At 48.4% G+C, this 15,554-nt stretch overlaps 1 protein-coding gene and 2 non-coding genes across 4 annotated transcripts in view; all 3 read left to right on the top strand.

Moving 5' to 3' along the window:
- The window catches only part of Vac14 (VAC14 component of PIKFYVE complex), a 93,387-nt gene that overhangs the window by 18,967 nt on the left and 58,866 nt on the right, over nucleotides 1-15,554 (top strand). For both annotated transcript variants that reach the window (XM_042700984.1, XM_042700983.1), the window contains exons 9-12: nucleotides 194-346; nucleotides 6,101-6,164; nucleotides 13,487-13,631; nucleotides 13,903-13,968. In XM_042700984.1, the coding sequence (XP_042556918.1) occupies nucleotides 194-346; nucleotides 6,101-6,164; nucleotides 13,487-13,631; nucleotides 13,903-13,968 (428 nt within the window). The remainder of the gene's footprint in view (nucleotides 1-193; nucleotides 347-6,100; nucleotides 6,165-13,486; nucleotides 13,632-13,902; nucleotides 13,969-15,554) is intronic.
- Nucleotides 1,166-1,236, top strand: Trnag-gcc. Its single transcript has one exon. It is a non-coding gene; the product is annotated as a tRNA-Gly (tRNA).
- On the top strand, nucleotides 2,011-2,081 carry Trnag-gcc. Its single transcript has one exon. It is a non-coding gene; the product is annotated as a tRNA-Gly (tRNA).

The raw sequence follows: 15,554 nt of genomic DNA, 5'->3' as shown, positions 1-15,554 counted from the left end.
ACCCCCTCTCCCCCCCACCCCACCCCAGAAGGAAGAACCACTCACAGAGGCTCTGGGGTAATGGAGACTCGGGTCAAACTGCCTGCTTGCCCACTGACAGCCTCTGGGGAGGACTGAGCCCCTGACCAGGAAGACCAGAGACATCAAGCCTAAGGGGGACTGTGTAAGGCTACTCCTTACATCAGTGACACAGGCATCAAGGAGGTGGCCAACGTGTGCAACCAGAGTCTGATGAAGCTGGTCACCACGGAGGACGATGAGCCAGATGAGCCAAAGACAACAGTTCAGAGACAGGCTGAACTCAACCCTGAGGACTCCCTGGCAAAGCAGGAAGGCACAGCTCGTGGTGAGTAGACATTCCCACTTTACCTTCTGTGCCCTGAGGTCGAGGTCCTGGGACTTGACTTGCAGCCTCATGTAATTCTAGTAGCAGCCCAGTGAAGCAGGAACTGTTTATCTCCATTCCTGAGGCCCTAGCAGCTAGTGCATGGTCAGATTCGCGTCACACCCTTCCCCCCACACCCATGCTCTTAACACCTAGGAGACCATCAGTTGCATGTTGCCCTTAATCCTTCTCTGGGGTACGCCACAGTGAGTCGTTGTGTGGCACCTGGCTGGAGCACCAGGCTGCACAGGACTTCTGTTTTCTTGGCCTTTGACATCAGCCATTTGACTGCCACAGTCATTATCAGTGTTCGGGAAGTCTTTAAAAATAATAAGTTACTGTGTTCCACTCAGATTCTTGAGGCATTTTTTTGTGTTTATCCATAACCTAGTGCAACCATTTTTATATTGCCTGGCATCTAGAGTTTAAACCTTGTCTAGAGTTCAAACATTGTCTAGAGTTCTTTGACCCTGTCCTCACTGAGAGAGCTCAGATCACCTCCCTTGCAGTCAGTTCAAGATGCAAGTCTGTAAGGATAAAGGCTAGAGCTTTCTGCAAGAGCCAAAAGCATTTTCTCCCTTTACTATTTGTGGGTTTCTCTGTTGAATATCTGAGCAGACTATCAGTGACCGCCCATGGGTCCGCCTCCTGTGGGTGTGACTAGTAGAAGTGAGAAGCACTCCTAGCTGGACCTGCCTCAGGAGTCAGGTTGCAGCTCTGCTAATAACATTGCAAGTAAGACAAGCAAAACAGCTGGAGGCAGGACAGCCCACAGCTGGAGCATTGGTGGTTCAGTGGTAGAATTCTCGCCTGCCACGCGGGAGGCCCGGGTTCGATTCCCGGCCAATGCAAGCAGCTAAACACACTTTTTTTTTTTTTTTTAAAGTAACTCCTGGAAAAAGAGGAAATAAGTTAGTACAGGCCTTTCAAGAGAAGTGCTTTCTTGCTAAGAGAAATTAAAAGTCTCAGGGCTAAACATGCTTTATGAACTTGCACTAAGACACTTTATTGTGGCTTTCTTTTTTGTTTTATTTTCATTTTAGAACATTTTCAAAACAGAAAAATACAAAGCAGCAAGACTTGTCTTCAACCAAAAGACAATCAGTGTCAAAGTTTTGACATTTTAAATTTTTTAGTATATACATAATTTAAATCATACATCTTAAAACAGCTACACATCTGGTTTGGGGGAGAATTGAGGGATTTTCTTTTCCTTGTTTAACTTTGCTTTGGTTTTGGCTTAACATGAAAGTTAGTGCCTCGCACTACAAAGTCAGGAAGTAAAATAGTGGTTGTCTGGGTTAAGGGGAGGTGGGTCCTGAGACCAACTGCTTACAGATCCTGGCTTCTTTTAGGAGTAATGGAAATATTCTGGAATTAAGTAGCAATAATGTTTGCACACCTTTTTGATTGTATTTTTTAAACCCAGTTGTACATTTCTACTAAGTGAAATTTTATGATATATGAATTAGATCTCATTTAACACACACACACAGAGTTAATACCTCTTTCCCCTCAAGTATACTTAGCAGCCCACCCTTTTTGATTACATTGGAGCGGTCTAGAAGGAACTGCTCCATTCTGTGGGTAATGATAGGCAGCTGAAACACTCTCTGTGAGCCAGAGCATTGGTGGTTCAGTGGTAGAATTCTCGCCTGCCACGCGGGAGGCCCGGGTTCGATTCCCGGCCAATGCAGTTTTTTTACCCTTTCTCAGTTAAGCATTCTTCAAGCAGCTGCCTGCTCAGGAGAGCATTCCCCCAAACCAGGACACATTCTGGCAGCTTGGCTCTGGGTTTTACTGCCTCATAAACAGCAATTCCAGCAGATGAAAAGCACATTTTATCGTCGTTCCCAGAGATGGCAACAGCTAATTTGACAGCTTCACATTCACTCATAGCCCTTCTCAGCTTGTAACTAATCACATTCTTACCAAGATGCCTAGGAAAGAGTCCCAGCCATGCCAGAGATAACCCAGCTAGACAGTGAACAGGCTCAGCCCAGCCTGAGCCTCCAGAACTTAACTCTTTCCGCACCTCCTACTGTTCAACCTTTGTCCACCTGCTGTGATAGGAACTGCCTGTCTTGTCTTCTGGCCTCAGTCTGGGCTCTTCATATCCAGCCTACATAGTACACATGTGTGCATACCCACCTTGGACCCCAGAGCTGAGGCCTCCAGTCTAGACCCCTCCTTTGAGTCCATTGCTCCCAGTCCATCTCCATCTGCGGCAGCTCCTGCTTAGCCCTATTTGGGAGGTTATACAATGTAGCCTCCCCCACTTAATCCTGTGATAATCCCCAATTGCCTCAGGTGTCACAGCAAAGATTCTGGGGGTTCAACTGGGTGCCTGTAATCCTAACTATTCAATCTGAGGATTGCAGTTCAAATTCAGCCTGGGTATGAAAGTCTTTAAGACTCTTATCTTCAGTTAAGCACCAGAAAACCAGAAGTGGCACTGTGGCTCAAAGTGGTAGAGCACTAGTGAGCTAAAGAGCTCAGGGACAGCACCCAGTCCCTGAGTTCAAGCCTCACAACTGACAACAGCAAAGATTCTGGGGGTTGGACAAACTGCCAGTCCTGGCTGAGCTCACTTGATTCCTGCTTAGCCTCACTTTGGTCTTCATATATAGTACAGACTGGCCTTGAATTCACGATCCTCCTTTTCCGCCTCAGCTTCCTGAACACATTATAGGTACGTACCAATATTCATGGCTCCATTGCTCAGCCTAAGGCTAAGATTCCATATTTCTTAATACCTAGTACTACCTAAGGTACCATGTGGCTGTGAGTTTCAAACCATATTATTGCATATGTAACATATGGTATATACCATCTGAATTTAATAGGGTTCTATCCTGCTAAACCTGCTAGTTGAAAATACCATGAATTCAAAATGCATTTGATACACCTAACCTACCATCCATCATAGCCTAACAGAGCCTACTTTAAACACTTACATTTGCCTATAACTGGCCAAGGCTTCAATGTACCCATCTGTAAAATGGAGATAACCAACTATGTACAGTGATTAAGAGAATTAAAGGAGTTTGTGAAGGGCCTAGGAAACGCCCAGCAAGTATGAATGAAAGCATGAGGGACCCCAGGTTGTGTCAGCTGAGCCCTCATCCACTTGTGACCAGTGTTTCTGCTTCTGTTCTCCCATCCCCCACCTGCCTTAGTTAACTTGAAGCACATTTCCAACACCATACCATTTCACCTGTAAATGATTGTGTTCCTTAAAGACCAAAATGCCTTTTATAAAAACAGTCACAATGCCATTATCGCACTTCAGAAAATCAGAGTAAATAAGTACTTAGTATTACCAAATAGCTATTCAGGATTTATATTCCTAGGACACAAAGGCGACAGATACATTCTTTCTTCCTTTTTTTCTTTCTCTCTTCCTTTCTCTCTTTTGTTGTTTATGCTTTGTTTTGTTTTAGGCAGGGTCTTGCCATATAAGCCAGGCCATCCCCCAATGCAAGATTCTCTTATTTCAGTCTCTGAAGCCCTGGAATTGCAGGCATGCACCATGCCCCTGACTGAAGGGTTTTATATACATCATTTAAGTTAGGAGCAGACTGTGTGCCAAGGGACATGGAATAATATGGTCCTCTATATCTTGAAATGTTTGTTTTGAGAAAGAAGGTAATTTGTCACAGAGTTCCCTGGAATCTTTGCCATACCCACCTGTCCCCTGTGTTCCAAATAGATTGTTATTGCTACTTAGGCACAAGTTCTAATTTTTTTGCTAAGAATTTTGTTTTCTTTTTTGTGGTACTGAGGTTTCAATTTAGGACCTAATTAGGCAAGTAAGTGCTCAACAGTTTGTGCCACGCTACCAGTAAGAAAGGAGAATCACAGAAATGGGGGGACGAAGGGTGAACCAATTCAACAGTGATACTTACTAGACGCTAAGTTGGAAATGAACTTTGCAATTTGGTGGGGAGGGAGATTGGGAAGGGAAAAAAATAGGGAGAAAATGAGAGAAGGGAAATGTACTTATTACCTGACTTATGTAACTGTAACCCCTCTGTCCATTACCTTTACAATAAAATTTAAATTTTAAAAAGAAAGATTAGGTTAGGCACAGTGACTCATACTTATAATCCCAGCTATTCAGGAGTCAGAGATCAGGAAAAGCATGGTTTGGGATTATCCCAGGCAAAAAGTTAACAAGTTATCTTCCTATCTCATTAAACAAGCTGGGCATAGTGGGCTATATCTATAATCCCAGCTATTCAGGAGGTAGAGGTAGAAGAATTGAGGTCCAATGCCAACCTAGTCAAAAAGTATGAAACCCTATCTGAAAAATAACCCAAAAAAGGCTAGAGGCATGATTCAAGTGGTGCAGTACCTGCCTAGCAAACACAAGGCCCTGAGTTCAAACCCCAGTACCACTTTAAAAACAATGCTTATATCACTTTCAGGATGTGCCAGGCATCATTATAAACACCTAACAAATGTTCATGTGTCGCCATAACATGCCTACGGTGTAGGCACTGTCACGCCCCCTTGTGGTGTACAGTGGAGGAAGGGAGGCAGGGTCAGGTGGCTTGCCCCAAATCCCATGGCTAGTCACTGAGGAGTAGAGCCTGAGCTGAAGCCAAGGGGCTGCAGAGTTCCTGCTTATCAGCCTACAGCTCTGAAGAAGAATTAACACAAAAGGGCAACAAAAGATGCTCTGTGTGAGTGGGAATCAGAAGACTGCAGAGTAAAGCAGTTTCCCTTTTACTCATCAAGTTGGCAAACACTGGAGGGATGACTAACATCCCGTGTGAGGCTTTGGGAGGCCGAGTGCTCTTCACTGCTGCAAGTGCATATGAATTGCTAGGCCCTCCCTACAGGGCAACTGCGTAGGGTCTGCTGAATCACATGTCTGGGCCTTGCCCTGGCAGCCCTGCTTTATAGGGATCCTCATGTGGAGGGAGCTCAGGAGAACTGGCTGAGTGCAAAATGAATTTCTGAGTCCTAGCAGTTCATCTACAAATGAAGAGATGTCTCTGAGAGGGACATGGCCTCCAGGGACATGCTGCCATACCTGTCCTGCCAGGATTCACTGCGCTTGCGTCTCACCTTCCTTCCCTCTGGCCCTAGGCTGGAGCATCTTGCTTCTTTAGGAAACTTTATTACATTCCAAAATAAAAAGGTTGCAGTTTTTAAAAGGATATTCTTTAAGCGGATAAAAGCCATTGTTGATGATGCCACTTAGACCCTGTTCTTCCCCGTTGTGTAGCAGTAAGGTCACTACAGGTGACAGAATTGAGTTGGCCCTATGGAGAAAGGCAGGCAGATTGCAGTTAAGTCTTTCCCAATGTCAGTCCCTTGATTGACATACTTTCCATACCATTTATACCCAACCTAAAGTGTACATTTCAGTGACTTCTGTATATTTAGAGTTATGTAATCACCAGCATAATCAATATCAAAACACTTTCAGTGTCTAAAAAGAACCTTTTAATAATTTTTATTGAGATTAAGTGATTAGATAAATTTCACAAATTTCACAGTATTATGTTTAAAAAGAATTTTAGCAACCAGGTGTGGTTGACTCATTGTAATCCTACGTACTTGTGAGGATCACAGTTTAAAGTAAAAAACAAAAGGTCAGGGGAAAAGAAGTTTGAGAAACTCCATCTGATCCAACAAAAAGCTTGCTGTCATACAATATCCCAAATAGCCTTCCATGACACCCTGTTCTGCTTCCTCTCCCAGGAGGTCCAGATGGCTCTTGTGACTCTAGCTTCGGGAGTGGCATCAATGTCTTCACCCCAGCCAGGTAAGCAGTGCGTTCCAGTCAGAAGTGTTTGAAAAGGAAGTAGCCCACATCTTTCCTGAGTGTGGGGGACTGCAGGGAAGACCCAAGGCAAACTGCTGAGGCCTCTGTTTCAGGAACTCCTATGTCCAAAGGATGACTAAGGAGGGGATCTAGAGGGCATTTTTGCGAGCCTAGCCTGCCAACTTCCTGTGACCAGATAGCTTTGAGAGAGAGATTAGAAACCATTCAAAGTTAGTAAATTCACTTGGTTTTGTGTTCATTTTGTTTTGGGGTTGGGTGGGGGGGATGTTGAGACCAGGTCTTGTCTAGCCCAGGTTGGCCTGGAATTCAGCAATCCTACCTCAGTCTCAAATACTAGGATTACAGGTGTGTGCCATTCTGCCTGGCCATAAACCCAGCTCAGGCTAGGTTATGGCAGTGACATTTGCAGATGATTCTGCTTGTCCAAACATTGTGGGGCTACAAGAACAACAAGGGAAAGGCTGATGGGAGACTAGCTAAACACAGATGCCAAGACTGTGGTGGACTCCAAGTGCAGGAACTGCTCAACATCCTAGGGCAACTGTCATAGCACAGCCTTCCACAGGAGGGCAGTACAGGCCAAGCAGACGAACAATCCCATGCCTCGCCAACTCCCACCATGCTCCTGAAGGGTAATGGGATCCCCTGGGGAGGGAGTGTCGCAGTTATGTTCCAGTCTGAGTCCCTTGGACCTTCCTGGCCCTGTTTCTTTGGAGAGGCATTGGTATCCGCATGGCTTGACTGGGTGGTGTTTTTCCTACGATTCATTTCTTCCTTAGAGTCTTTCTTTCCCTAATCCTATCCCTAAGAACCGAAGGTGAAGGTCTTTTCAAGTCCGCAGCACTGGAATACCCTTGTCTGCTCCCACAACAGGCAGCAGGCTGGTAAATGCTGGTCATCTGCACCTGTCTGCGTTCAGCCTATCAGGTTTGAAGATTAAAAAGCCTCTCTCCCCTCAAATGCACCCCTGCCTTTGAGATTCTCTAGTAAAGAGGCAGAGAAGTAGGCAGAAAGTTACCAGAATGGGGTCAGGAGTCATTGTGGTGGAACATTCTGGAAAGGGGGCTGGGTGATTGCTGTACAGATGGTGTTGGGAGCACAGGCCACAGTGCCTGGTGCCCCAGGTGAAGCCTTGCACACGGGCTGAGAATAATGACCCATAGTGATGGACATGGAAATTGCTCCCAAGGCATGGCCTGTACTAAATCTTCTAGCCAAAATCATTAGATTTGCTTGTGTTTAATCCCAGGTCAGCAGCACTGTTAGCTGTATTTTGAGGATGAGGAGGAATGGATCGGGAGCTTTTGTATAGAGAATGGGCTTAGGAGGGGTTCAGGGGGATGCAGAGAGGCTGGAGGGCCACTGCAGCCACCCCCGTGAGAAGGGGTGGAAGCTCACATTGAGGAGATGTGTTTCAAAGGGACTGATTAGGATTTGCTGACGGATGGGATGGAATGGGCAGGAGAGCAGTGAGACAAAAATAGCCTGTGGGTATATAGCTTGAGCCACACTCGGGTACCCTGGGCTAGAAGGAAGAGTATGGGTGAGTGAGGAAGGCAGCAAGAGCTCTGGGCCATCCCCAGCGAGGGAAGGAGGCAGGAGTGGACACTTAAAGAAGCTGGGCAGAAATGCTAGAGAGCCATGAGTCCTCTGCTGGCTTCAGCTTTGGTCCTAGAGACTGGAGCCAGCACTGGAAACGGGAATGGCAGGATTCGATTTAGGGGCTCCTTCTGGCAATGAAAACTTCTGTTGCAGACTTGGCCATGTAAACCAGGCCACAGAGATGTCACATGTCAAGAGAGTGGTGGTGGGGAGATGGAGGAGGTGGGGAGATGGAGGAGGCGGCAGAGGCGGGCCATAATGGATAGGCTGCGAGGTGGCATGACCCTCCACTGCCTGGCCTGGGAGCTGGGGCTGCCACTGCCCAGCCGGGGCTGGGCCTGTAGAGGCCTCAGGTCTTGTGCTGCCGCCAGGAACCACTTAGCTGACACCAGGTTTGGTTTATACCTGTCCTTCAGGAGCTGATGCCAAATCCTACAGTACCCTTTTAAAAAGCCACACCAGAACAAATCCATCCAGTACTTTCTCACTCCTGGTTCAGGGGGTCTTGTGGCAGTAGCACAGTCTGAGTCCCTAGCCCTCTCTGCTAGAGAGGAATAAGGGAACCCAGGCCCCACTGCCTAATTATTCCAGGGTGCCATCAGAGAGAGGCTGAGCTTGGACAAGGTGGCATTGTTCAAGGTGACACTAAACAAAATGCTCCCTGCCGTCTCCTAGGTTCTTGCCCGGCGCACCGCTCGCATTTACCCATTTCTCTCAGTTCAGGCCCAGCCAGGTACAGAGGCCAGATGGGAGACCTGAGGGTAGAACATGTTTCCTGGCGGAAACCCAAAAATGGTGACCATTCTGAGCCCTCAGAGAGACTGATGAATACTGTGGACCCCCCTGTCTAGGAAAACACACATTCACATGAAATTCTGACCACCCTCGGGGATTCCGAGATGAGGGAGCTCCTCAGAGGCCGTGCTTGCCCTGCTCAGCTAGACAGAGGGAGCGATCACTGACGAAAGGAGAGCGCACAGCTGCCTTCATCTCCCTTGTCTGCCTCTCCCTTGTGAGGGGAAGCCCTGGGTCCAGGCATGTGGCCTGGAGAAGCAAGGGCACCAGACACTGTGGGTCTGGATGAGCAGTAAAGGCAGAGAAGGAATTAGAGGACTCCAGGCTCCTCGGCCCTCCTGAGTATGGGAAGATCATGGAAGCTGAAGTCTGGCCTCCCTGGGAGAGGAAACCAGGATGGAAGAAGCAGGCTCAGCCAACGCAACTGTGGAGAAAGGAGTTACACCATAAGTGTGTGCACATCAGATGCGCAATTTCTCCTGGGAATGCTAGAGGGGGTGGAGTCAAGGGCCTGGTTCACATCCTGACTGCCGGGCTTATCAACCAAGTGTAATGATAGCATCAGCTATTATGGGAGAAACATGGACAGTGCCTGGCATTTTGTCACTCTCAGCTACTACCTTCATTCTCACAAAACACTTCTCAAACCCAGTGCTGGTGGCTCATGCCTATTATCCTGGCTACTCAGGAGGCTGAGATCTGAGAATTGTGGCTTGAGGCCAGGTTGTGCAGACAAATCCTCTGGAGTCTTATCTCTGAGTAACCAACAAAAAGCTAGAAGTAGAGGTATGGCTCAAATGGTAGAGTGCCAGCTATGAATGAAAAAGCCAAGCAAGAGCTTAAGGCCTGGAAATAAGTCCAATACCACCAAAAAACAAAAACAAAACTCTTCATTATTGTACAGGAAAAGAGACCGACCAGAGAGGCTAACTTCTTGCTCAGAGCCACTCAGCTAATTAGCAACCAAGTGAGAATTCAAGCTGGGTCTGTTCGTCACCAAACCTCTGCACTTAGCCTCATTAGGCACATTTGGAGAGTTCCAGAGTTGCCTGTTGGTCTCGATGACACTCATTGGTCCAGGTTCTCCAACAGGTGTTGCTGTGTGAAGTCTCCCTTCTTGTGCTCAGTGACACAGTGCTATTCTTCTGGAATAGCCCGTTGTCCTATATGTAAGCAAGCAGAACGACCTAGAAATCAGTGCTTCCCAGCTCCCAGCAACTGCTGATTGAAAAGAATATATAATGATCTTGTATTAAAAAAAAATTAAAAAGGCAACTCTGAATTCAGAAACAAGTCTATTTTTAGACTTACCTTTCTTCTAATTTGATTAGAGCTGTAATGGGAGCCCCATAAAAAAATTAGACATCACAGAAATAAAGTGCTGTCTCCCAGAGAGAACCACTGGAACGTATTATTTATTGGTGGTATCAGAAGCATTATTCAGTAAGTCTGTTTTAATAGCCACAGCAGCACCATGCACTTGGAAATTGTTGTACGTACACATGTAAGACACTCGTTACGAGATGCTTTATGAGAAAATGCTTGGTGAAAATGGGGTTTTGCAGACACCTTGAAATAACTCAGAAGCCCCAGGAGTAAGTTGTCTAGACTTTTTGGAACCAAATGTAGAAATGTATTTTAAACTTCACGAGCTCCCTCTTGTTCTTGATGGGTAAGGTTAGCCAGAGTGGAAGTTGTCGCATCTTAGGCTCTAGCCCAGGAGAAGCGAGCTGAGCACATTGTGCAGCGAGCCTCCTCCAGGAGGGGCTAAGGATCCCAGAGCTCCCTCTCCCCCAAGCCCTAGTGTGTGCAGAGTTCAGCAGCCAGCCCACCCAGCAGAACCACTGAGAGCCTTCTGCTCGGGCACACATCCTTACCCAGGCACCAAAATCAGTCTACCTGGTGCCCAGCATTTACCTACTTCGGTGACCTTCATCTTCAACTAGTCTGGGGAAGATGTTTCCATACAAGGGAATGAGTTCTCAGCTCTTGGCCTCAGAACCTTGGTTCATCTCACACTGTCTCTGGACCCCGGTTTGCTCATCTCTGCATCGAAGGATTGACTTACAAGAACTATGAAGTCCCTTTTAGTTACGAAGTTTTTGGTTGGGTGAGGCTGACATCTGCTCCACCAGCGATCTGAGGCCTATACCTGAGAGGTTTGCTCTAGTCATCACTTCCCGTGGGGGAAGTTGGACAGTATCTGTACATCCAGTTCCATGATCTCCTTCCTTCATTGTGTGACTGTGACACAGCACCAGCTGAAGGAGATGCACATGAATTAGAGCTCAACCCTCAGCCTGGTGTGGCATGGGGCCCTGTTTGGATTTACAATGTGGCACACAAAGGCCCCTCCAGCTAGCCCCTTCCTCCCCACATGGAACTTTTGACGGCTCTTCTGACAAGCCAGGAACACCAGAAAGTCTGTTGAACACCCTTCTTCCTTGACACCTAATGCTGTACACACATTGGCATCCTCTCTGCCGCCCCTGCCAGGAGTCACTGGATGTAATGCTGCCAGAGCCTCTTCTGAGCCTGCACCCTTGAAAGGCGTCGGGCTGAGTGGGACCATTCTGGAGCCAGACTGCTCAGGTTCAGATGGCTGGCACAATTTCCTGGCTGTGGAACCGTGGCCAGGTCACTAATGTCTCTGGACTTCAGGTCATAAGCTACTGGGGGAGTATCAGTTCATCATTCCCCTGTTCTGCCATCAGAGCTGTGCTTCCCTCACCCTGAGGTTTATTAGAGTAGAGACCTGGTCTTGATGCGATCTTCCTACTTTCTATCTGCTCCAAGATGGGGCTGTTGGTAGGCCAGTGTAAAACATAGCCTGCCAGGTAAGTGAAGCAAGACCTTTCTGCCAGGGAGACCGGCGGTTCCGCTGAGATGTGGCAATGGTCTGGCAGGCACAGAGCACGTGTGACACCCATGTAGTGTCTCGAACACTCTGCAGCTCCTGCTAGAAAGGTGCTTACTGCAGATCTCAGGGCACGGGTCTGGGGAAGAACAGGCTGAGGTGGTGGCAGCTTCCCTTCACTGTTCATTTGCCTCATGTCAGCCCCTGGGCTGCAGTGGGCATCTCCTCTGAAACAATGCTGCTCTGACTATAAAATCTGTGCCCTGAGGAGAAAGTCCAAGCCACAGAGAATACTCTGGAAGGAGTTCTGCAGGAGGACAGCCAGGATGGGGAACAGAGACCTGCAGATCAGACAGGAAGTGCTGGCTATCAGCAAAGGGGAGGGAGTGTCTAGGAAATTGTCAGATCTGATTAGGAAATGCTGAATAGGCCCGGGCGTGGATTGCTATGCTGAGCACCTGAGCTCCTACGTGCTCTGAGTGGGAAGTGTGTGCGGGATTTCAGAGGTTAGGACACAAAGAAGAATGTAAAGCATCTGATTAGTAATCCTTACATTTGCCATATTGGTTGGATGTTGAAATACTAATGATATCTTAAGATATTTTGGGTCAGGTGAAACATATTAAACTAATTTTACCTGCTTCTTTTTCCTTCTCAACTTAAACCAAAGAATGTACAGTCCCATCTGTGTTTCTGTTGTACAGTGAGCCTTGGAGAGCAATTTAAAGGCTTGACTAGGGGCTGCATCTGCACCCTGGGCCCGTCTGTGCTCTGCTTTCCCGGGGTCTTAGGCCACCAAAGCAGTGAGATGTTTGGAAATCCTCAGAACACACCAAGAACTTTCAGTCACATAGCCTCTGGGGAAAGCAGGATAGCTGCACTTCCTTCTCCCCCCGCCCCCCAACCCAGAGTCACCATCCTGGGTTGTGTCACTGCATCTCATGCCCAGATCTGGCCCCTGTGGTTGGTTGTGCCCACTCTCACCCCCTAACAGGCACCCGGGACCATCAAGCCCTATTAAACAGCAACTCCACCTAGCAGTTCCAGAGCTCAAAATCGAGCCCTATAGGAATTCACATCACATGAGCTGCACAGAGGCTGCAGGGAGGTGAGCAGAGCACAGCCATTGGGTTCCCAATGCACATGAATAATTGAGCAACCTAGAAAGGCCACGGAAGACCATTTTGTACAGGTGGCAGCAGAGCTGCCTGGCCTGGTCCTTATGCAGCCTGGCAGCAGAGCTGCCTGGCCTGGTCCTTATGCAGCCTGCACTGTTGTCACTTTGGGCTGATTCTTCTCTGAGCACAGACAAGCAGGACTTTATTCTGAGGAAGCCAAGAGTCCTCCTGGCCCTACTGGAGCTAGAGCTGAACAATCTATAGCAGAGCCTCTGCTACCTCTTCCCCAACTCATCAGAGGGTTTCCATCTCAGAAGTGGCTCTCGAGGTTTCTCCTAGGCCAAGTCTTGTGCTCAGTTGCCAGAATGGCAAGAAGACAAGCCACAGTCCCTGACTTAACTCAAGAAACAGTCTTCAGTTGCCCCATGAAGGGCCTGTTGGATGCTGGGGAGTGTTTTCAGGGTCCCCCCTCTGCACTATTGGGACAGGATGGCTTTGCTTCAGCAGTAAACTTCATGAGTAGAGTCTGGCTTTGTGCCCTGAGAATGCTAAACATCCAAGGTGTAGCCCGTAAGTCCAAGCAGGCCAGCTTCATGCCAGTTGGAGAGGACCCTCTGCCTGTCTGAGACAGCCTCGTGCTGGAAAGAAGGAAGTAAAGAGTGGGGATCCAGCAGGCTGATCTTCTCCTTCGTGTACATAGCTTGGCTTCAAGTCATGAGCTCCAAACCCGTTTGGAAAGGCAGAAGAGAAACAAGACCTCCTTTAAGCCCCATTCCTGAGCCAAGTGAGGATGTCTGCCATCTGCCTGGGCCTGCCTGCCGTGCCCCAGGGCAATGGTTCCAAGTGTGCAGGAAGTTATGTGGCTTGTGGGGTAGGGGCAATGTGGGGCCCTACTTTCCCTTTACTCTCTGTCCTGATCTCGCCCGCAGCACTGACAGGGCCCCAGTGACCCTGCACCTCGATGGGATCGTGCAGGTCCTCAACTGCCACCTCAAAGACACGGCCATTGGAATGATGACCAGGATTGCTGTTCTGAAGTGGCTGTACCACCTCTACATCAAGACTCCCCGCAAAGTGAGCCCAGTCCCACCCCACAAGGCAACCCCTCCATACCAGACGGCCTCTTCCAGGTCCACCTTGGTTTCCCAGGCCTGCCCATGCTTGGGAAGGTTTGAGGTGGCTGTATGGGTTCTAGTATGGCAGGGGATGTGAGGTACCCTCCATGTATGGGGGGGGGGGAGGAGGAAGGGGGCAGGGGAAGAGAAGGGGTCTGTCCAGACCAGCAGGATACTGAAGCCAGTACAGGGGGAGGGGAGCTCATAAATGCCCCTTCTCTGCTTTCCAGATGTTCCGGCACACAGACAGCCTCTTCCCCATCCTACTCCAGACATTATCAGATGAATCCGACGAGGTAGGTCCTCAGTGCCAGCTACTCCACCTTCCTTTGGCGTGGCCTGGGGGTCTCCCCGCTGAGATGTGCCCAGTTGGTTGGTTGATGTCTTGCTCTCCACGTCCTCTTGTCATGGTCATTGCAAGAGAGTCTTTTCGCTGTGTACCATCCCAGCCACACAGCAGCATTTGTCCCGGAGTTGAGTCAGGATGTTTCTTTTCATTGATTCCCTGCCTTTCAACCAAGTCGTTACTGGGCGTATCCATTCACAAGGGCAGATAGCGCCTGCCTCTCAACCAAGGGGCAGTAGTTACTGGGCACAGCCCTTTTCTCCATCCATACCAGCTCTTCATGCTAATGGTCTGAGCTGTGATTCGCCCCTCTCTTTCCTTTTTCTGACTAGCAATCACTGTGGGCAGTGGGCAGAGCTATGTCTCTGGCTAGCCGTAGAGGCATAAGTTGACAGACCTGTCCACACTTCCAATAGAAACAGGGGAGTGGATAGGGCTAGGATTAGACAAAACATAAGGAAACATTGCTCACAGATTCCTTGGAATGAGGCAGTTGGGTCCCCCCTGGGCTGGTCCCAAGCTCACATGAGACCCTGGGTAGCCACCCCACAGCCTGGATTTGCTTTTCTAAACCTGGATTGGAGAGAAAAGCCAACAAGCCAGCCATTAGCCCCTCAGTCCTCTGAAGGTTCTCTGCATTTCCAGAAAAATCTCAAACAGATGGTCTGTGCATGCTCCTGATCCCCCTGCCTGCCTTACCTCCTCTTCCACACCCACCCTCATTGGCCCCTCGTCCTGCCTCCTCACTCAGCGAGGCCCAGGTGGACGGGACACAGTTCTGCCTGTGAGCTGGGAGTGACTCACCGCATAGCCAGGCCCTCATTTCAGTACAGAAAGAAGAGGAGAGCTCTGCTGATTGCCGACTTCTCTAGGACTGCACTGGAAGCAGCTGAGTTTTCAGTCTTTTAAATTGAGTTGTTTAATCCCATCCAGCTTGCTTTGCTTGAAATTGGCTTTGTGTGTGCGTGCATTTAGAGGGAGCAGGAGATGCAGTCCATTAAACGGCTCTGTTGAGGTTGCGGCCGTGGAAACTTGATTTGCTGAAGCGCCAAATGTTGTCAAGGCTTTGGGGCACATCTTGTTGGCCCCATGGGGAGAGGATTAAAGCTGCTTTGGGAGACAGTTATGGGGGTGCAGTGATAGAGAGGAAGAATCCCTCCTTCCCATCTCAGAGGAGAGATTTGTGGACCTGGATCATCATTGGTGAGTCACATAATTCTGCCACATCCTGGTTGTTTACCAGAATCCCATCCTTAAATGCCTCCTGCCCAGTCTCTCTGACCTTGGTGTTGAACTGTGAACTTGGCATTGGAAATACAGCCATGAATGAAACAAGAGTTGTCTTCTACTGGAACTTCCTTTGCAAGGTATCTAGAAAGTGTTCTCTGGTGGATTTCTCCAAATACTTCCGAACACAGCTGTGATCAAATTGGAGTTTGCTGGGGTTCAAGCACCATATTAGACCCTTCATTTGCAAGAGCCAGAGATCTCAGGCAACAGTTTTCTGGGGAGCTTTGTTATTGCCATTTCTCAGTT

The sequence above is a fragment of the Dipodomys spectabilis genome, unplaced genomic scaffold, assembly GCF_019054845.1.
Source record: "Dipodomys spectabilis isolate Male_0828 unplaced genomic scaffold, ASM1905484v1 ptg000273l, whole genome shotgun sequence".
Classification (NCBI taxonomy): Eukaryota; Metazoa; Chordata; class Mammalia; order Rodentia; family Heteromyidae; genus Dipodomys; species Dipodomys spectabilis.
The sequence above is the reverse complement of the archived record's forward strand: the minus strand, read 5'-3'. Positions and strand labels throughout refer to the sequence as shown.